The following is a 22,445-nucleotide window of genomic DNA, read 5'->3' on the forward strand; positions in this document are numbered from 1 at the left end:
AGCAATAGGAGGAGGGTTACTAGTTTTAAACAGAGGGCAGATTTAGATGAGGTGTAAGGCAGAAATCCTTCCCTGTGCGGGGGGTGAGGCGCTGGCCCAGGGTGCCCAGAGCAGCTGTGGCTGCCCCCTCCCTGGAAGGGTTCAAGGCCAGGTTGGACGGGGCTGGGAGCCCCCTGGGCTGGGGGAAGGGGGCCCTGCCTGGGGCAGGGGGGTGGAACTAGATGGTCTTTAAGGTCCCTTCCAACCCCAAACCATTCTGTGAACTATTACAGCATGAACTATTCTATCAACAGATGTCTAACTTAGCACTTTTTTTTAAAACCAGAGGTACTAAAAATTTACTGTGTAGATACTACATCATTCTGTTTTTCAGACAGTAAAAGCATCATTCAGTTTTAACTCTTAAATCAGGAAGCTAACTATTCTACAATTAAAACAATTTTTGAAAGTGTCTATTTTGGAAAAAAAAGAAAAACCAAAAAGCATACTAATCTGTTTGATTGGGTTGGCCTGGCTACTGATGTGTAGCTAAATGCTAGGCAATACAAAGACTACATCTCCTAAAATTAATTATTTTCTTTGTTATCTACTTACTAGTTTTGTAGGTAAAATACCTGTTAATGTTCTCTCAGGGAAAATAAATTTAAAAATCAACACTAATGTTTGTGAAAACAATGAGAAAACATGACAGAACAATAAATGGTCATACAGAAGTTTTTAATGTTTGATTAAATCATCACAGTAATCAGAATTTTTACTGTAATGATATGCAGCTCTACCACACTATTATAAATAAAAACATTGAGATCAATATTAAATACAGCTCTAGGCAACATCACAGATTAACAAAGAATGCATTCTTCATGAACCAGTAACTGAATGGTTTTAAAAAAAAAATGCTGACACTTTCCCCCTCCCATCCACCACAATTTTTTTTCGAATTATTGAGTAAGGCGCTAGAAGTTTTACCTTAGAAAATTTTTGTTGCACAGCACAGGCACGCACACTTCGTCATCAGAACCTCTCGTGTGTGTTTACCAGAAGACATTTTAAATGTCAACAGGAACAGCATAGCAGGCAAGAGCAAACAGATGCACAATTTATATGCCGCACTCGGGATCCATACTGAAATTCTAAAACACAGTAGGTGTGTGAACTGTATTTTAACTCAGAGAGGACAGTCTGCAGAATTAGGTGCAAGTTAATACAGTACACACAGCGGTGTTTTATGAGAACATGAGACATGGCAGAGGCTTCAAACTGATTTAAAGCAATTTTCATACATGTAGTGCATTTATATTCTTCCACTCTAGGAAAAAGTTAAGACAACACGAATCAGCACCACAAACAACTTCCAGAGCTGCCTTCTCTAAACGGGCCAAATCCTGCTCTTTCTGTAAAGTTTCTTCAGGCTCAGGCAACGTAACAACAGATTTTCAACCACGAGCACCGACTTCCCGTGGGAGGCTGCAGCTGCCTGCTGCAACACTCCCGTTTTAACACAGCCCGATTCCCGGTTTCAGTTCCAAACCTGTTTCACACAGGGGCTGATCACCACGAGCCCCCTGGCACATTTTGCTTTCTAGTGGTTCCAGTTGCTGCGAGAGATGAGATGATGAGACGTAGAGAGCGGTTCTACGCTCAGGAAAATCAGTAAAAGCTCAGCAGCGTGCTTAAGCACAGGCATATGTTTTGGAGCTTACCAAAAGTACCAGAATTTTGGTTCAGTATGTTTCTGAACTTAAGATAAAATCATACCGAGTATGTTGTGAGTAAAGACATTTGAGGTAACTGCGATGAATGCCTCAGAGATATCTCAGGTTATTATTTTAGACTTTTACCAGTTATATTTTTGCAGTCTTGTGGGCATAATTGTTAAAAGAAGGAAAGTTTATCTTACCCCGTATTATAAAGCGTGATTTTTTTGTCAGCCAGATTTCTTAATTTTTTTTCCTCCCTACATCAGGCTTATAACATATCGCCTTTTTTCCTCTGCATGTGTTTGTGGTGGCTTGATAAAAGGAATATGAAACAACTTAATCTAGCGACTGGAAAGAAAAAAACTGAAGAAGTTAGGGATCTGTTAGTTCACCTGCTAGCATGTGTTGGTGCTCAATTTTATGGTCCTGCCAAAGTTTCAAGTACTGGATTTGATTCTGCCCTGCTGCTCATCTTCTGTGGCTACAAATCATTTACACCTCTGTATACTTGGCGGAAAAAAAAAAAAAAAAGAAAAAAAAAAGTCAAAAGCAATCTAATAGTTACAGTTGCTTTCTTCCTATTGTTTGTAAAACCCTGCAGTTTTTTTTTTTTTTAAATAAAATTTTATTATTACTGTTCCAGTTATCTGCTAGTAAAGGAAAAAGGAAATCTCAAGGTAACGGCAGTGAGTTACATTTGAAAATGATCTTAGATGCACGTTGGATCATAAAGAAACCATTTTGTTTAAACCCTTCATCTAGTTGTAAACATTTGCTAATCCTCCATTACTTGCAGAGGATTATGAATTATTCTATAAAATCACATTAAAAAGGTAATTAGTTATGTGAGATATTAACTGATTCATATTTAATAGATTATATTTTTTTTAAATCCATACAAATATAAATAAAGAATGGTAAAACTTCAAGAAAAATAATATACATTTAGTGCAAGTTATGAGTTACATTTCTTCCTACCATGTCAGCAGTGGAACGTCTTTTGTGGAGAAGAAAAAAGAAAAACGACCGTTCTCAAATTTTACAGGGGGGGAAAAAAGAGATCTCCAGTGTTGTCGCATGCAATTTTTACCAGATACACATATACAGAATTGTTCCAGCTCTTAACTAGTAGAATAGCAGTATTTTTCCTTATACTGCACAACATTGGTATATATCATAGTGTTTTCAATAATACAAAAATTGCATAAGACCAGGTCACATTATTGATATTTTCTGCAGCAAAACCAGTATTTTCCTTTGAAACGCTCGTTTCATCCGGTTGTAGTTTTTCCCCCGCGTCGCGCCAGCACAGGGGCTGAAAGAAGTCCCGCGTGGTTCTTGCGAGGCATTACCTGTTCAACCTGCTTCTGTCGCCGTGGCCCCGTTCTGCCCCAACCACTTCACGATGTACAAACCCACACGCTTAATGGCACAAGGAAAAACCCCCCCCCCTTCTTGCGATCGAACCTCGGTAACTCGCAGTACATCTCAATATGAGAAACAACTGCTTGGGAAGGGCACGCCGATTTCAAAGAGGCTTTGTTACGGCTCAGGAGAGAGAGAAATAAAGCTCTTCTGGAATGTAGAAAGGCGGCGTGTAACGATGAATACGTTTCGTGAGTTAACACAACAGTTCTCAATGGCAAAAAGGGCAAGACCTCTCAGTCTCCGCAAGATGGCTCAATCCTGGACGATGATTCCACACACACACCCACCCCCACCCCCCCCCCCCCCGAAACAGGGACTGGCAACACGTCTCCTCGGGGCTGAAGCACCAGGCCGGGGCTGGTCGAACCGCGGCGCCTCGCCCAGCTCCCCCCCCACTGCACTATCATGGCAGACCTGACGCCTCGGGACGCATCCAGTGCAGGCCAGCAGCTCGCCCTCCCTGCCCTCCCCCCAGCCCGACCGCCTCGCCGCACGCTCCCCCAGACCGGCCCCCCCCCCCCATTTCCAGCAGCGCTGCTACGCGAAAACCCAGCTCTCGCCCTCGGGTTTTACAAGTGTTCCCCCAGACTAAAGTGTTGTGCTATTCAACAAATGAACCTCCTCTTCCGTTTCCTCTCTCTCCTCAGCTATGGGTCTCAGTTGAACATTATTGAGGCGGGGTCTTGGTTTGCCGTCTGGGCCATATGACGGAGGATATCTTTTTTTGTTATAATGCCAAGGAGGCGCCTGAAAAGGATAAACGGGAGATCGATATTAATCCGAGCAGGAAGATGAGAAAACAGCACAAATCTGTAGCCAAGTCCTTTTTGTTGACAGGAGTAGAGCAAAAGTAAACAGCCTGATTTTCTGATTTAAACAAAACCACTTTATTAATCAAAATACTGAGGAACCACCCGTTTGTTAAAAGACAGCAATGCTGAGACACCATATCAGATGGTCTCTGACAGCTGTAGTCCAGTTTAATGCAATACAAGTAATACAAGTAGAGCCCGTGACAGTTTGTATTTAACTTTTTGTTTCTACGGAAATGAAATTTCGATTAGCGTGTGCCAACAAAAAAGTAACAAAGAGGGACAAAGCAAAAAAGAGGTATGAAAAAGAAGTGATATTGATCCCGTTTCATAAGGGAGGCACGTTCCAACCTAGCCATCAGAAGTGACGTACCGCCTGATGGCCCAAAATCCTAACAGCAAATCAAACTCCCCTTCCCTCAATTTTTAAATCATAAAGATCCTTCCAGTCTGACGCACTGGCTCAGGCTGAACGTAGTCATAGGAGCGCACCGTATTGGCCGTGAAACCTTTGTAAAATAAAGAACAATCAGCTAGGTTTTGGAGGTCACAGCTTCGGAAAATAAATTGCAAATAGTAACAGAAAATTTTCCTTTTTCCAATTTAGATACCGTGCTCTTATGGCAGGGTCTTCATGGCTTTTAAAATTATAACGCGGTGAAATACCAAAAATGGTGAGGCTGTCCAAAAGGATAATATCACAGGAGAAGCAAAGAGCAGAATGAATGAGCTGCTGCCCTTGTTATTCTGGTTAGTACATTTCGTTTTGTCTTATTAAAGGACGCATGAAATACTTGTGAAATATTAGCATAAAATGAGAACATAATTAGCACGTTTTGAACAGAAGCAGCTAAACTTGGTGGGTATGTTTAATAGGGATGTAACTAGCAACCCATGTCCGAATTAAGAGAAAAGTCTGCTGTCTATCTAAGGTTAGTTCACAACATCATGGTTAAAACAGCGTCTACGTTCTGAAGTCAAGAGTCACTGTAGTAGCATGCCACTGAGTGGCTTAGGGTATCACTGAGCATTTTATAAAGGAGTACCTTAATTGCTGTAGGTAACAGCAGAATCACAGGAGTTGACTAAAAACAAGAGTACTTTTAAAAAATCATGTCGATAGGGGGGGATTAGAGGGAAGGTCTGATGCGATACATTAAATATATGCTTGGCTTTGCTTCTCAAAAGACACGATACTTACTTTGCTATTTTAACAGCTATTTAAAGCTGTCAAGATCAGAGAAAGAAATTGGCATGTACGAAAATCTTAATTTGCATTTGGCAGGGAAAAAGTATTCCTAGCTGCGTGCTTTCCCACCTGGGGAAATCAGCAGACCAACTAGATTGATCTGTGTGATCTCAAGAACAAAAATATCAGAAAGTCCATTGTTTACTTTCCTCTAATGTTGTGACTAACAGTATGTCCACGTTAACAGCTTCATTTCTACAAAAGGATTTTGCACATATTGTTTTATGGTTTAATACAAATTTTTAGCGTAGGATGATTTCGTTGTTCAGCCGATGTCATAAAAGCCCTGAACAGTTCACAAGTTTCATGCTTCCTGACTTCTAATGTGTCTAATTATGAGATCTGATATATCTAATCACCAAGGGTTCGACGTGCTGCTTTAGTTGCTCGAGATGCTCTAATATGTTCTTCTTTGTGATGATCCCCAAGACAATCCTGAAACAGATCATGTTATGCTAATAACTGTGTGTGAAATCAAATTAAAAAAAAGTTCTAATCATAATGAAAAAGGATTAGAGCGAAACAGGAAAAAAAAAAAAAAAAAGAGAAAAGGAAAAGAAAAAAGAAGGAATGGTTGCAGGAAAGCTAATGAGATAATTAAATGAAAAGCTATTTGAAAGTCAGTACCCTTTCCCAGACATTGTCTTTTTTCTTTTTCTCCAAAAATGCTGAACACGATTGGATCTTCAACCACCCCAGAGCAGTATGTTTCTCATATCAAATACACATCAGAGAAGCATACTTCTTCCCTGCTCATCCACACCTTTTCAGGTTTTAGAGACACTGAAGCTAAAATCTACTTTATTTCCTTTAATAGTTATTTCTCCTCACACATAAAAATAATTATTCACAAGCCACACTAGATGAACAAAGTAATAACTGTGTAAAGCCACAGCAACTGAGATTTGACACTGCACTACAGAGCAGGGTTATCTGATGACCCTAGAAACAGACAAATTCAGACAAATTTCTCGTTCATGACAGTAAAAATCAAGAGCAACTCCCTGGAATGGATGTTCTGCTACAAATTAGGAAGAGTGAGGTTGTCTTTATATATCTCTATGTTTGTCATCAGCACCGATTTCTGCATGCTTCCCGTTCCAACCTGGATTGGGACCAGTAAGGTGATGTGTGCCTTTATGTGGGTATATTCAATTTGCAGAAAATTTGCCAAAATATAGATTAGTCCTTGATGTCCACATGGCTATATACCATGGCGAAATACTAGTATGTACTATCTGAACTTGTTGTAATGGACAGGGTGCTGATGGAACATCACCACTTTGTAAATTGAAGCAGGACAGCGAATATGCATGTCTGAAAACAGCAAATTATTAAAGCCATCCATACTTGCTGCTCCTTTATCATAAAATAGTGAAAAATGTATAGTACAGTTTGACACAGCTCCGCACAATTAAGCTTGCTTTAGAGTCGTGTCCTGGTTTAGGCTAGGATCGAGTTAGTTTTCTTCCTAGTAGCTGGTACAGTGCTGTGTTTTGGATTTAGCCTGCGAATCGTGTTGATCACACGCTGATGTTTTAGTCGTTGCTAAGTAGCGCTCATCCTAAATCAAGGCTTTGCAGTTTCCCCTGCTCTGCCAGCCAGCAGGTGCACAAGGAGCTGGGGGGGAGCGTGGCCAGGAGAGCTGACCCGCAGTGGCCAAAGGGCTGTTCCACCCCACGGAGCATCGGGCTCAGCACATGAACCGGGGGGAGTGGGCCGGGAGGGGCAGGTCGCTGCTGGGGCATCACTCAGCAGGTGGGGAGCCACTGCCCTCTGCATCACTTGCCTTTTCTGGGGCTTTGTTTCCCTCTCTTGTTTAATATTCCTTTGCATTACTATTATTATTATATTTTATTATTGTTGTTGTTACTTTATTTTAGCTATTAAACCATTCTTCTCTCGACCCACGAGTTTTACTTTTTTTTTTTTTTTTTGATTCTCCTACCCATTCCGCTGGGAAAGGGGAGAGCGGGGGAGCAAGCGAGCAGCTGCACGGTGCTTAGTTGCTGGCTGGGGTTAAACCATGACAAGTTGATTTTAACATCAATGTCAATGTTTGAGCACTCAACTACAACAGAAACTAAGAAAAAAAATCGTCATAGTCAATATTCTTCATTGAAGTTTTATCAATTCAAATTTCCCTCCCCAAAACAAGAACAACTGCATGCCTGCACCGACTTGTAAGTGTCAGATCATGGTGTCCTTTCCCCAACAGAGAAAGGTTTTTAAAGTCATTCATGCTTCTGAAAACATCTACTTGCCATTCAATACAGGGATGCACTGAAGAAAAAAAAAAAAAACAACAAAAAAACCCAGGAGAACAGTTATAATAAATTTGTTTTAAAATATATCCAAAAAAAAAAAAAACAAACCCCACAACTTGGAAATCTGTGATATTTGAGTATTTGCCACTTACAGCAGCAGTCCTTTTGACCACATCAAAAGAAAGTCCCACCCATATCCCAGGTTTGTTGGGTTTTATCTCATGGCATTGATCCTAAACAACATGGATTAGCAGACCATGTTTCACTCCCCAGCTGCCTTAAAAGACATGCTAAAGAGGAAGCAAGATACCATGGTAGGAGCTGCAATGTTGTGTGTCAAAACACAAAAGATAGAGGAAAGCAGAATGTTAAAGGAACAACTACACAGAAAAAGATCATGGATAAAAAAGGAGGAGTTTAGATAAGAGGTAATTAAAATGAACATTTATGTTTTCGTGCCTAGGGCTGATTTTAGTGGGTAATCACATGACAACTCCCTATAGTCTCACTTACAAACATTCTAAATCTTTAAAAATTACTTTCTTGAAAGATTTTGAAACAGAAACAAAAGTTGCAGATTGAAGTTCCAGAACTAGTAGCAATTATTTAGTTGTTAGTATTCCGAAAACAAGAGCTTGGTGGTAATTGCCATCACTAAGCTTCAGAAGAGGAGGTATTGACTGGATCATTTTCTCCCTCGCTTTTTATGATCCCAGATATCTGCAGACATTCAGTAGCTGATACACTGCACATTGCCAGGAAGAAATACAGGCCTTGGACTGCGCACCACGCGAGATTAAATTTCTGCGAGACAAGTCGTGTCTTCTCCACATGCAAGCTGCACACACAAGACTTGCTGAACGAGAGCCAATTTTTAACAGAACATCTTGAAATGACTGAAATCCCCTGGCGGCTTACGTGGAATACAAGGGAGGAGTAAGAATTTAAGAGAGGTGCCGCAGCACAGCACCTTCTTAACAAACAGTTAGGGTCCTCGGTTGCAGTACCAAACTTATGAGTTCAAATACCACGCTCCTGGAATGTATCCTGGTTCAGATACTCTGATCCTGGAAGTGAAAATCACTCTAGCTAACAAAATGAACAGCATTGCTGCCACTCTACTCACCCGTTGTGTGTTACAAGGCACTGCCTCAGACCCAGCTTCCGGAAAATATCCACCACTATTTCCATCGGGGTGTGGTCTGTCACGGTGAAAGGGCTCATATCAAGTATGCTTCTGAGCTTCAAAGGTCGAGGGCTTTCTGCTGGAAGCGATGGGGTATGCTGGGCAAAACAGACCCTGGAACTGCCAACAATTCCTTCCTGCTTCTTCCTAGCACTTTCTTTAAGAAAAAGAGGGGTTGGGGGGTGTGGGAAATAGCAGAGGAAGAAGAATTTACATTCTCCGAGTAAGATAATTGAGTGCAAACAGACAGCTCAATCAACACTACCAGATTCTGACGTTATTCTCTAGACGCCGATATTCTGATAGATGCTATTTTGATGTGTTTCCACAGCCACTGCTTTGTCCCTAAGAAGTGCTTGTGCAGAAATCACAAAAGTCATCTACCATAACAGCTTTAGCCATTCTTCAGCTACGACCTTTCTCGCTCCAATAAATAACTTTCATTTACTATGAAGAGGTGGAAAGACTCAAAGAAATAACATGCAGGAAACACATATATGGCTGCTGAAGAAACTGTCAAGAGGAAAGCCAATCTCAGTTGACAGCTCCCCTGTCATGATTCCAGTGGCTGTAATTATTGTTGGTTTGAAACCAAAGAACTCATTTCTGATCACTCTGAAAATGTTGTCTTCTTGTTTATAATGAATTTATTTAGCTTTCTGTGAACTGGATCCTCTTCCTTTTCAGGTCTTTACTACCTTGGTGACAACCTCATTTCCCCCCAGGCACACGCCCGTGCCCTGAGCTATTTTAGACAATGACTCTCTTAAACCAGTCAAAAACCCAAGACTAAGGGACTTGCACTGTGTAATCTCAGCAGCTGAGATGAGTTTCACCCCTGAAAGTGTATTATTAGAAGAATGCTTTGCTAATCTCTCATTTACTCTTAAGTAAATGCAAACTTAAACCAGTATGATGTCTGCAATAGTTTCTAAATTTTGGACACTCCTGAACATCCTACAAAGTGTAATACCGTAGTATACACAGTACTAAGACCACATTCACAAAACTCTTTTTTTACAAAGTTTCAGGAGACTTCTGTGTCTCTTTCTCAAGTGTCTTTGTTAAAAGAGATACTTGTCAATGCACAATCTTACGAAGAACAAAACAAAAAAGGCAGTTAAAGATGAAACTTCCATCACTGATTTCACGCACCAAATGTTACAGTTCTGTAACATTTTCTTACATAACAAGGATTTTTTTTCTTTTGGTTATGACAGTGTCCTCAAAATCCTTAGAATTTTTCTTACCAGTGCACGAAGCATTGTCACAAGTATCACGGAAGTTCTAATACTCACCCAGAGAAAGAGGGCCCAAGCAGGGCTTGTGTGCTCATGTGCCCAGGGCCAAATTTCCCATCACACAAACAAATTGAAAAACAGAAACCTAAACCGATTAATATTTCACTTATCTCTCCATGATACAATCTTAGTTGTTGTAACAACAGTAAAAAACATGTCAGAGAAAAGTATGATATATATTTAAATTTAAAAATTACTTGGACAGTAATTCTCACAGAATCCTGCTGTTCCAAAATCAGAATTACTCAGTTTTGAAGGAGAATGTTAGTGAAGCGTCGAATGAGGAAAGAGATACTATCAAAAGCCTCAAAACAAACAAAAATGCTGGACCAGATGACGTTTTGGCCTACTTCAGCATGACAATTTTTGTTTTTATGACAGACACATTAACATTTTCTCCATTTCAGAGTGGGCCATTGAAGATAATCATATACTTCAAAAAAGGAAGAGTCTTCACGAGGTATCTGAACCTGAAATAAGTCTAGAAACACACAAGAGTAAATTCTGGTTTAATCTGTAAATCACTTAAATGGGCAGATATAATCATGCCATGCTGGAAGATAATTACCTATTGCAATAGTTAAATCTCTTCTTAGAGCAAAGCCCACTAGTCTCTGCGATTCTTTTGACATAATAACAGGAAAACCATTATAGCTGGTTTCATTGATCAAGTTTTCTATGTCTTCAACTGTCATGTTATCCTGCGTCAGAACTGCTAGCGGTGGGTCGCTTCTTCGAGGTCTCATAACATCAGCCGCCAGTGTCGTGTGAGTAAATTCTTCCTTTGCATCCAAGAAAGGATATCCATTCAGTCGGATGTGTGCCTCATAGATGCCTTCCCTACCAAAGGCATCTCCTACCCACTTACTGGTCATGACTGCAGCCATTAAGGGCACAATATATTCCAGCCCTCCTGTTAGCTCAAAGACAATAACTACCAGGGACACAGTCATCCTTGTCACGCCACCTGCAAGAAAGATGGTAGCCATTAACATTCTCGTATTGCATAAGAATGAATTTAGAATTTCCTGCCTTCCCGTTGAGAACCACAAACGTAACTTTGCCATTAAAGGTCACCTGACAAACATCTTTCTGTATAACACAAACAGAAGCGGATGGGAAAAATGAATACAGTACTTCTAGAAGTCAAAAAGAGAGCTTCAGGGAAGATTCCTAGAAAGTGAGAGAATAAAGGGATTTGAAAAATATGTGCAGTTATTTCATGTAAACTAAGAAGAAAACTGTGTATTTCTCCATGCCACACCTAGTTTAAAAATACGGTGAAATGCAAGGAAGTCCAGTAAGATAAGGATGTGGAAAAAGAATAAACTACTGCAAGGAAGTCACAGGTAGCAATTCAGCAGCTGTGTTGTCCATAGGATTAGGAATTTAATGCTGTTGCTGAATCATAAAAGCTGAAGAGAACTCTGAGCTGATGAAAAGAAATCTCTTTCTTGGACAACAGGAGAAGGCAGGGATTATATTTCTCTTTTGTTAGTATTCACAATGGTTTTTCTGCCAAGGTTTCTGATGCCACATTCTCATTCTATAAAAGAATATGATCTCTCTTTCAGTGCTTTTCAAAAGCGATTCAAGTTGAACTATTAAAAACCAAAACCACCTCTCCAAAAACTAAATTCGTACCACTAGTTTACTTGATCGCTCAAATGCACTTTTCCCTTAAAGAAAAGGTCTACTTTTTGCAGAATCCGTACCGATAGCTTTTACGTTTAATTTCTAAGGCAGTGAAGTTATAAACTAGGACAAGACAAAGCCTTCAAAAAGCCTCTCCGAGCTTATGTGCCCAACTTAAGCCTCTTGTCATGAAGCTGATTTTCAACAGTTTGTAAATCAGAACTTGTTAAAATACCTCAAAAGCTGGTCTCCCCAAATCATTAGACACTTCCGAAAGTTTTGTTTGGATTATGAATTTCAAGCACTTTTTTGCAATTCATGTAGATGTGGCAGCTGATCACGTCACCTCCTTGTAATAATTTCAACAGTACTTGACTCTGCAAATCCTCTAGTTCATACATTTCAAGAAACTGATTTTTCTGACTGATATGGTAATGACACTTCTCGATACCAAAAAGAGAAAGCGAACACTACTATTTAAATTCTTCTGTTTCTCATAAATTTAAATTTCACGTGTTATTCCTCAGATCAGAAGGATCTGACTGTCTCATGTAGAGTCAGTGAATGGATTACTCTGAAAAGAGAGAAGTCCATATAAAAAGATGTTCCCAAACTAAACACACTTACCTCTCCTTTTACTTTTTCATCATTATTTTGGCAACATACAAGAAATCAGATACTTATTTACTTTGTTACAGGTTATTTACCTAAGCACGCAGCAGCACCAACCATGGCATAAAGACCAGGTGTAATACAGTCAGCTCCAACTTCACACCACTCCTTGAAAATGAACCAGTCATGATGGTAGTAAGCCAGCTGCTCCACTGCAATTCCTACAATCCTTCCTGCTATTGCTCCAATTGCCATACTAGGTATGAACAACCCAGATGGAACCTGCAACAAAACCAGAAGAACTGCTGTCAGGCTGACGGGAACATACGTGATGCATTGCTATACAAATTTGTTGTTTTGGTTTGTTTTTTTTTTCCAAGAGAGATGCAAATGCTCAAATCGTCATGTTAAAACCATGTAAACTGACTTTGCAAGGTCAGTGAAACTTAACACAGTGCTGTTGATACCTCTGATCAACCTGGTTAGTTGCATCCATTTTATGAGCACGTTTATTTATATTTTACTGTATTTAAGAGCAAATCTATTACCAACACAGGACCACAAACTAGACTCTCGGTGCCAACAGCACAATTCTTACCATATGTGTGTCCAATCTGAGCTGTGCTACTAGTACTGAGAAGTCTTCCTTACTATTTCCCACCTCCTTTACTACTTCATGTTTCTCTGAGTCAACATTCACTTACTAAACAAGCTTTGCACTTAGGACTGACTTCCCAGACTGCTTCCTAACACTGCTATAAATTAGATGGCCAACTAAATAAGTGATTTTAAAAAGAAGCTTTGCTTATTATATTGCAGCTCCCTATACAAGTGAGTGTATATAGAATGCTAAATATACTAAGAGAGAAAAAGGCAGGACAACTGCAACTGCAAAAAGTAGAGAACATATTACTGTAAAAAAAAGAAGTTTCTACTGTAATTTTAGTTATTTAAACCATTTTTCTGTTATTGACTAAAACTTGAAAAGGCCACACAGCCTTGTCATACCAACATTGCTCATTAAAATATTATTGCAAGTCTTGCTTTCAGCAGCTTCATAAAAAGTGAGGATTCAGCCGAGAAACTGCTGTTGTGTACCTTTTCTCCTCCTTAGGAAGCTAATCTTCTTTCAAAAAAACATATTGGTGTCTAAATGTCTCATTAAACTGGAAATGCCCACTTCTCCTCACAGCAGTTGTCAGTATCAAAATATCTTCTACTGTGACTGAGGTACAGATCTGACTACAAATAAGTAGTAGAATTTTTACTTCTTGTCTAAATGCACCTAAACCCATCTTGTCAAAATAACTTATTAATAAAATTGTACTGCTGCTGTACAATTATGCTGGCACATAATGTAATTTTTCTCTGCTGTACAGCTGTAAAATTTAAATATTGTACAATTCCAAATTATAGATTTTGCCATGGAATCCCATAGCTGGTACCAAACTGTATTTCAGAATCTATTTGCATTATTATTACACTGCCAATGCTTGTGGTTGCAAACATGATTTTTAACAGACAAACGAAGGGCAAACGAACATAGCAAACTTTGTGTTTGAAAGCCAGCAGCATAGGTTTTAGGGGAAAAGTTTAATAATCCTTCGTTCTCATTCTGAATTACCTAGTATTTCAATGTTGAGAGAGGTAACTAGTCAATGCTATTGTTTTAGTGGAATATCCAAATTGTACACTTACACCACTACTGTTATTTCCCACAATTAATCCTGCATCTAAACACCTTTCTATCTGTTGAAATATTTTTTTTTTTATTTCCTAGGTGAAATTCTTTCATGGTAAACAGTTCAATAGCACCCTGAAAAAATAACATTTCAGATATAAAAGTAATTGAATACATCTTTGAAACTGCCTCAGATTCAAGACCACTACAGCAGTATGCCACAGAAATTCAGTCTCCATATGGAAATTGCATCCAAATTGTTTCTGGTCATTTGTTAACCTAATTTTTTTTTATGCCTCTAGCTCCTCTTACTTCCATTGCATGGAAAATGGTTACAAGTCTAACTGTAATTATGATTTTACAGATGCATTTGTTTGCATAAGCCTCTGAATCACAAGTCACAAGGTGAAGAAGAACCTTCACTGAGAAGGAGCGAGGAAAAAAAGTTACGTTCTACCTTGTCTCAACTTTCTTCTCCAGTGCAGGCCAGCCTAACTCAAGTTATACTACAGAGGAAAAGACAAAAGACTTGTTCTGTGGCACATGTACCATCTTTGAAACAAGCAAGAAATCAGTATATGGGTGCAACTTTCCACTTCTTTGGTAGTGCAGATGCATACCAGTGAGCTTCTGAGGCAAAGCTGTAATCCCATCCCAATTGCTGATCATCAGCATTTAGATACAATAACGAGTCTACTGGTAATAAACAGCAGAGCATACATATAAAAGCCTGAAAAAAAACAAAACAAAACACACACACACACACACCCCCCAAATAAAAACCAAACCACTGCCATATCAGCTTCCTGGTGATCCTTGTTAATGGCAATAAGAGCAGCAGGAATCACCACGCCCCACAGGCAGCAGTTAAGTTGATTTGCTTATCTCACAGACAAATAGTTCCTGTGGGGGAGATGTGTGTTTGCACACGGCTTCAGCTCTAGGAACAGGCCCAGAGAACCCAGAGAATCCTTAATAATGATTTAAATCAGAAAGTCGTCTTTTAAAAATTTTTTAAAACATTTTAAATTTTCTTTCCCCCCCCCCCCCCCTCACAGAAATAAAGCTAAAAATGCAAATAAATATAACATTAAAGTGACATCCCCTTCTCCAATTACTGGATGACGTTCTAACCAGCCATATGCTTTGAAGACTCAGAGAAATGTATGTAACAGTCCCATCAATGAGAGCAGCATGACTCCTTGCCTAAAAGTAATAAATACAAGCTTACGCCTTCACAAAAATACTTCCACCAAATTGCAGATGCTGAAGTTCTGAGAAAATGAACCAACCCCAAATGAAGTGTAACCTGTTACCATTCTGTAATCTGGTGAATTCTAACACATTATGTATGATCCTGCAGTGACAACCCCATGGGAAAGAGCCAAATGCACACAAACACATGAATGACAAAAAAATGTTATAGTGCTTAGAAGGGCAGAGCCGTAGATGTAAGTGAAATCCAGGAAGTGAATACAAAACAACGCAACAGACTGCAGTGGTCATGTTATAGAAAAATGTCTGAAATTTTGACTTATGAAGACTAGCATTTAAAATACACACAACTGATTTCTCTTACCCCTCAACAAACGTATGGAAAATAACTTCAAATAAGACTGCAATATCTTCTAAAATACCAACACGAGAAACACAACTCAATATTGCTCTATTACAGAATGACAGAATGGTTGAGGCTGGATGTGACCACTCCAGATTGTCTACCTCTGCTTAAGCAGGGTCCGCTACAGCAGGCTGCCCGGGATTGCACCCAGTCAGGTTTTGAGTATCTCCAAGGATGGAGACTCCACGAGTTCTCTAGACAACCTATTCAAGGGTTCAACCACCCTCACAGTAAAGAAGTGTTCTCTTATGCGTGCAGTTACGTGGAACAGCAACGTAGACTGAGAAGTTAAATCCAGTTTAAACCCAAATGCTGCTTAGTGAACATGCTACAGTATGTTTGTGTTAAGATACGTTTGATAATGATGTAGTCACAAAAAACTATGAAGGGAGCCTGACGAGACAGGAAATGATGAAGGCATGACAGTTATAGGTCATTCAGAAAATAGCCAGGGCTTGGAGAGAAGCTGAAGAGAGCTCCAAAACAGATTTCTGAAATGACCAGGAAAAACAAAAATTATGCTGCTTCTTAATGGAGGAGAAATTCCCACCACAGTCACGTGAACGAAGCCCACTTTCTAGTCATGACACACAACACTGGAAATTTCAGGAATGAAATCATCACTGGCTCCCTTCGACAGTCTGCAGTAATTGACTTTATGTGATAAATGAGGAGAAGGGATTAAAGAAAGCCCTTCAAGTTGTCCAAGAGGTACAGTCTTCTCTTCTTCCATGTAAGGGAACTAGGGAACCTGAGTGGTTATGTCTGAACTCAGCTCTTGGCAATTTTAGAATGATCCTTATTGCTGAATCAGGCCTGTACAACCAGCCATCCATCCACACAGTTACTGTTCCCTATGAAATTTAGCACGTTTCTGTTCAGCTGAACAAAGACTAGTTTGAATTTAATTAAACTAAATACCGTTTTCTACAAGACCTGCTTATTAATCAACAGTTAAAAGAACTACACACCAAAAAAAAAATTCTGTAAACAAAGCTGCTAGCTTTGAAAGGTGGAAAATTAGAAAGGCAATAATTAATCACAGTAGATGATGCAGCCGGTACATTCACACTTACCTTGATACCAAAGGTGAAGACTGTCATGATTATTTTGAATATGAGTGCTAAACACAATTGCCATATAGCTGAATAGACTCCAGTGCCTGCTGGACGGTCAGGAATATCATCTACTATTTTGCTCGCATTCATGTCATTTCTGTAGTCACAGAGGGAGGAGGATTCTAACGGCCCACAGTCTGTGAAGAGCTCCTTAATAAGCTCACTGGTGTTTAGCCTTGTATATGGATTAGGAAATGCAATGACAGCTGTTATTGCTGCAACAATAATAACCTCCAGGACAGGATACTTCCCAAATTTTGTAGATTTGCGTCGACGACACCATGCGATGTTTGCTCGGATGAAAAATGCTCCCCAGAGCCCACCAAATACTCCCAGAAGAATAAAAGGTAGCAGTTCAAAAAGGTACCAAGGAGTGTGATATTCCACATAAAAAAGAACTAGGCGGCTATTACCAAAAGGATTGATGGACCTTAAAACAAATGCAGCTACTAAAGCAGCAAAAAACGATCTCCATAAAGTTTTCAGTGGGAAATAGTAACTGACCTGCAATAGGCAATACATGAGAATTGTTAGTGACGCGATTAAAAATACTGGAAAGATGATTTTATGCACGTGTTACAGTACTTCAGCTCACATGGTGTATATAAAAAAAGAAGTACTCATACACTATCATTATTCCTATCACTTGGAGCATTGGTGCTCCAGCACATACTACATTTTTAAAAAGGTCTACAATGATTCATACTTTTATCAGTTTTAAAGTCAATACTAAAACAGTATTGAAACCGCTGTTGTTTTAAGACTGCTAGGAAATAATGCATAGTAATTTATGTTTAAAAGCTCACTGTTTAGAAGTGTCTCTTTCTAGCATTTGTAAGAACCAGACTGAGTACTAGCCGTTCTCTCAAATTTCCTGCTAATACCGTTTCATCTCCATTTAACCTACATTGAAAGGTTTCTGGCAGATGTGTTATTTTTATGAAGTATGATTAAAACATAAAAATAAAATCCTCAAAACAGAACACGCGATTTCATACTTAAGCCCCACATAGCCTGATTTGAATTTCAAGAGAGTTTTCTTCTGAGCTTTTCTGAATTCTTTTGGGCAGCAAAGGAATGCCTCAAAATCCCCTAATGATATAGTAAAACTACACCTGAAAAACTATTTTGCTTCCTTTTTTTCAATTCAGAGATTTTTAGATACTTGATTTTATTTAAAAATGCTGGTGATATAAGTAACGTGCTTATGTACTTTGAAAACAATATGAAACATTTATTGGAGAAGAGAGTTTGGTTGCCTCAGAGGTCAGTTTTATAGCATAGTTGCCTTTTTAATGATTAACATACTCAATCTTGTATAGCGTCTGAAACTTTAAGAAAAGTAATGTTTAAAAACTTGCTTCACAAAACCATAAAATAGGTTTCTAAAGCCTTTTTCAAAATGAAAAAAAGCCCAGCTTTTTATTTTATTTTTAGAATACGCTCCTAAAGTGAAAAACTCCTGTATCTCTATTGGTATGCAAACTGTAACTATTAACCGACTGCCCTTCTCCAGAAAAATGTAACCGAGAATAAAGCAAAGCTGACATCATCCAAAGAAAAGGAAAAATATCTTTATGAATTTGCTGGTAACACGACTCTTGACTTTGAAATGTGGGTCCAAAAATAATTTCCTTCTTTGGAAAGACTCCATATCTTAAAGGAGTCTGAGATTATTCATGATAAAAGAGGTATTTTTAAATATCTATCCTTCAGTGCTATTTCTTGACATACCTCCTCCAGACTGAAAAGGACTCCACCAATTGGGGCACCAAAGGCTACAGATACTCCTGCTGCTGAGGCAGCTGACAACACCTGGAAAAGAACAACGATGAGGGGTTTTTCCTATAATCTGACATGCTTTGAACATGAAGACAATCTCATTTCAGTTATCAGTTTCTTCCAGGTTCCCGTCATGGACAGACATACTTGCTAACAGAAGAGAATCAAGTAAGTGTATCAGAATGCTCATAAGACGTGGCCAGTGGCCACAGCCACCACCAACCAGGTACTAGCCACGATGGAGCCAAGGGCACTGCTCAAAGCCTCTACCGCGAAGCGCCCAAAGGAGTCTATGCTTCACTATGAAACTGCTGATACTGCATTTTTAAGAAATTGTAAAGCTTTCTCTGTGCTAGAGCAGGCAATTCCACTGTTCCATATGTCAAGCAAGCAGGGCAGAAGACCAGCTTGGCTGAACAGAGAACTCTTTGTGGAGCTCAAGAAGAAATTGTGTGTTCTCTGAAAGTAAGATCAGGCTTCGCAGGAAGATTACAGAGCTGTGGTTCATATATGCTGGAAGAAGACAAGAGAGGCCAAAGCTCAATTACAGGTGTCAGATAACAAGAAGGGCTTTTTAAAGTACGTTAATAGCAAGAGGAGGTCTAAAGAAAACAATGGACCAATATTTGTTGAAGACGGCTATTGGGAAAAAGCAGAGGTGTGCAATGCGTTTTCTATGAGTCTTTGATAATACTGATAGACCTTGGGCTGTCTGGTCCTGTGAGCTGGGAGGACCACACGTGTGGGAACGGTGACTTCCCATTTGTGGACACTGAAATTGCAAGGAACTGGCTGTTTCAGCTGAATGTTCACAAGTCCATGGGGCCTGATGGGATTCATCCCAGGGTGCTGAAGGAGCTAGTGGATGTTATGGCAGGACCCTCCCGATCAGCTACCAGAGGGAGTCACGGGAGGTCCCTGCTGCCTGGAAGCTAGCCAGTGTTATCCCAATCTACATAAAGGGCGTGAGGGAAGACCCAGGGAACTGCAGACCTGTTAGCCTAACCTCAGTTCCTGGAGAAATTGTGGAGAAGATTATATTGTGTGCTATTGAAAGGCACTTAAAGAATAACGCAGCCATCAGGCAGAGTCAACATGGGTTCACAAAAGGAAAAACCTGTTTAACTAATTCGATATCCTTCTATGATAAGGTCACCCACCTTGCGGATGAAGGGAAGGCAGTGGAGGTATTTTTGGGGGATTTTAATGAGGCTTTCGATACTGTCTGTCACAGCATCCTTCCTGACAAGTTGTCCAGCTGTGGGATGTGCGGGTTCATGGTGTGCTGGGTGAAGAACTGGCTGGATGGCTCACAGGGTTGTAGTGAATGGGGCTACACCTGGCTGGCGGCCAGTCACCAGCGGTGCTCCTCAGGGTTCAATTCTAGGGCCAGTCCTGCCCAATGTATTTATCAACAACCTGGATGCAGGAGTTGAATGCTCCGTTAGCAAGTTTGCTGATGATACCAAAATGGGAGGTGCTGTTGACTCTCTCGAGGGACAAGAGGCCTTGCAGAGGGATACAGATAGATTGGAGCATTGGGCAGTGATGAATGGAATGAAATTTAACAAGTTGAAATACTGAATTCTGCACCTAGGGTGGCGTAATGCTGGGCACGGGTACAAGGGGGGAGAGGAGCGGCTGGAGAGCCTCCCTGCAGGAAGGGGTGTGGGGGTGCTGGGCGCCAGCAGGCTCAGCACCAGCCAGCGCTGGGCCCCGGCAGCCCCGAGGGCGTCAAACACAGCCCGGCCGGCCGGGCAGGAGAGGGGATTATCCCCCCCCCCGCAGCTCCAGGAGGGACGTCCAGGTCCTGGGGTGCGTCCAGAGGAGGCAACAGAGCTGGGGGGGGGCTGGGGGGCACGGGCTGTGAGGGGCGGCTGAGGGCTTTGGGCCTGGAGCAGAGGAGGCCGAGGGGCGACCTCCCGGGGGGGGGCGTGGAGAGGGAGGTGCTGAGCTCTTCCCCCGGGGATCCGGGGACGGGACGCTGGGGAGTGGTTCAAGGCTGCACCAGGGGAGGGTTAGGCCGGGCTTTAGGAAGCCTTTCTTTACCGAGAGGGTGGTCAGATACCGGAACAGGCTTCCTCGAGAGGTGGTGGATGCCCCAAGCCTGTCGGTGCTCATGAGGCGTTTGGACAGTGCCCTCAATAACATGCCCCGAATTGGGCAGGCAGTGGGGGTAGATGATCGCTGTAGGTCCCTTCCAGCTGAAATAGTCTGTCCTATTCTATTACAGATGTGTGCGGTGGAGAAGTCCATCAATCACAAGTATTATGGAACTGAAGCAGCAGCCGGTCCTACAGCATCACGGATGAATTATGTTCAATATATGAGGTTATGGTTAAAGTGCATGCTAATTATAACAACATTGGACAAATTCCATGCAAGAACACTGACCCCCAGGCAGTAGCCCTTACACACCTGTGGAAAAATACACAGAGAAACTCGAAGAATTACTACATTATTCTGAGATGAGCAGCTAAACCACAGGTAAATTAAGTGTTTTAAGAATATACAGCTTTGAAACAGGAAGTGAACCCAAATTTCTCATGTTCTGCAGTCTCCTTCTAGAAGTACAGCAGTTCAGCCTGAGAACTGAAGTATAGCTGGGACAACACCCTTTTTTATTTTATAAAACAAAAATTTTATCAAATTAGTAAGAATGTTAATACTTGGTACTGTCTGTGACTATACTTGTTTTCATTAGCATGACTCTGTTGGGTTTACATGACCATGTTTTGTTAGCAGAGGGGCCACAGGGGTGGCTTCTGTGAGAAGCCACCAGAGGCTGCCCCTGTGTCTAACAGAGCCAGTTCCAGCTGGCTCCAAAAGGGACCCACCACTGCCCAAAGCTGAGCCCATCAGTGATGCTGGTGGCACCTCTGTGATAAGATACTTAAGGAAGGGTAAAAAACACCGCACAGCAGCTGTGAGAGAAAGGAGTGAGAAAAATGTGAGAGAAACAGCCCTGCAGACACCAAGGTCAGTGAAGGAGGGGGAGGAGGTGCTCCAGGTGCTGGAGCAGAGATTCCCCCTGCAGCCCGTGGTGAAGACCATGGTGACACAAGTTGTCCCCCTGCAGCCCATGGAAGTCCATGGCAGAGCTGCTCTCCACCCTGCGGCCTGTGGAAGGAGCCCACACCAGAGCAGGTGGATGTGCCCTGAGGGAAACTGCAGCCCGCAGAAAACTCATGCCAGAGCAGGTTTCTGGCAGGAACTGCAGCCTGTGGGGGAATCCAGGCTGTGGCAGTCCATTCCTGAAGGACCAGACCCTGTGGAAAGGACCTGTGCCAAAGGAGTTTGTGAAGGACTGTCTCCCGTGGGTAGGACCCCACACTGGAGCAGGGGAAGAGCATGAGGAGGAAGGAGCGGCAGAGACAAAGTATTACAAACTGACCGCAGTCCCCCTTTCCTGTCCCCTTGTGCCATTTTGGGATAGAAAATTTGGAAATGAGCCTGGGAAGAAGGGAGAGTGGAGGCATGGTGGTTTTAGTTTTGGTTTTATTTCTCACTATCCTGCTGTCATGAATTGGCAATAAAGTAATCTTCCTTGAGTCTAGTCTGTTTTGCCTGTGATGGTAATTGGGGAGTGACCTCCCTGTCCTTATCTCGACCTATGAACTTTTAATCTTATTTTCTCCTGCTGTCTTGCTGAGGAGGAGGGGCGAGAGAGCAGCTTGGTGGGTGCCCAGGCCAACCCACCACCCCCACTAACAACGACAAACTGAAATAGAGCAGAAACACTGTTGTCACCAACCCTTTTCGAGGAATACTTTTGTTCACAGGTTCAAAAGTCCTCTGCTGTCACCACAAGTGAAGACACTCATCAGTTACCAAAATGTAGAGCCAAGAACAGAAAGAATTTAAATAAAATCAAATGCTCTCTAAGGTGGGAGAAATGCAAACTTACTCCGACATGGAAACAACTGACTTTGGAGAATGCTAGGGGTAATACATTGTTCTTAACACAATACATAGCTATTGGCAATCCAAGCCTAAACACTGTCTGAGAGAACAAATATCATCTTTTAAACATATCAGTGTAAATGCATGGAT

At 41.1% G+C, this 22,445-nt stretch overlaps 1 protein-coding gene across 8 annotated transcripts in view; it reads right to left on the reverse strand.

The window, feature by feature from the left end:
- Positions 1-700: 700 nt before the first annotated feature.
- The window catches only part of CLCN3 (chloride voltage-gated channel 3), a 73,607-nt gene continuing 51,862 nt past the window's right edge, over positions 701-22,445 (reverse strand). For 4 of the 8 annotated variants that reach the window (XM_042807829.1, XM_032983920.2, XM_032983922.2 and 1 more), the window contains 7 exons: positions 18,345-18,425; positions 16,569-17,114; positions 12,286-12,472; positions 10,512-10,910; positions 8,583-8,799; positions 5,549-5,624; positions 701-3,875 (listed from right to left, as the gene is read on the reverse strand). In XM_042807829.1, the coding sequence (XP_042663763.1) occupies positions 3,717-3,875; positions 5,549-5,624; positions 8,583-8,799; positions 10,512-10,910; positions 12,286-12,472; positions 16,569-17,114; positions 18,345-18,425 (1,665 nt within the window). In that variant the 3' untranslated portion in view covers positions 701-3,716. Of the gene's footprint in view, positions 3,876-3,991; positions 5,625-8,582; positions 8,800-10,511; positions 10,911-12,285; positions 12,473-16,568; positions 17,115-18,344; positions 18,426-22,445 lie in introns of those variants that run through there. The other 4 variants (XM_042807832.1, XM_032983924.2, XM_042807833.1 and 1 more) reach the window with 3 other exon arrangements.

Source organism: Tyto alba, unplaced genomic scaffold (genome assembly GCF_018691265.1).
Source record: "Tyto alba isolate M040663 unplaced genomic scaffold, T.alba_DEE_v4.0 Super-Scaffold_6, whole genome shotgun sequence".
Classification (NCBI taxonomy): Eukaryota; Metazoa; Chordata; class Aves; order Strigiformes; family Tytonidae; genus Tyto; species Tyto alba.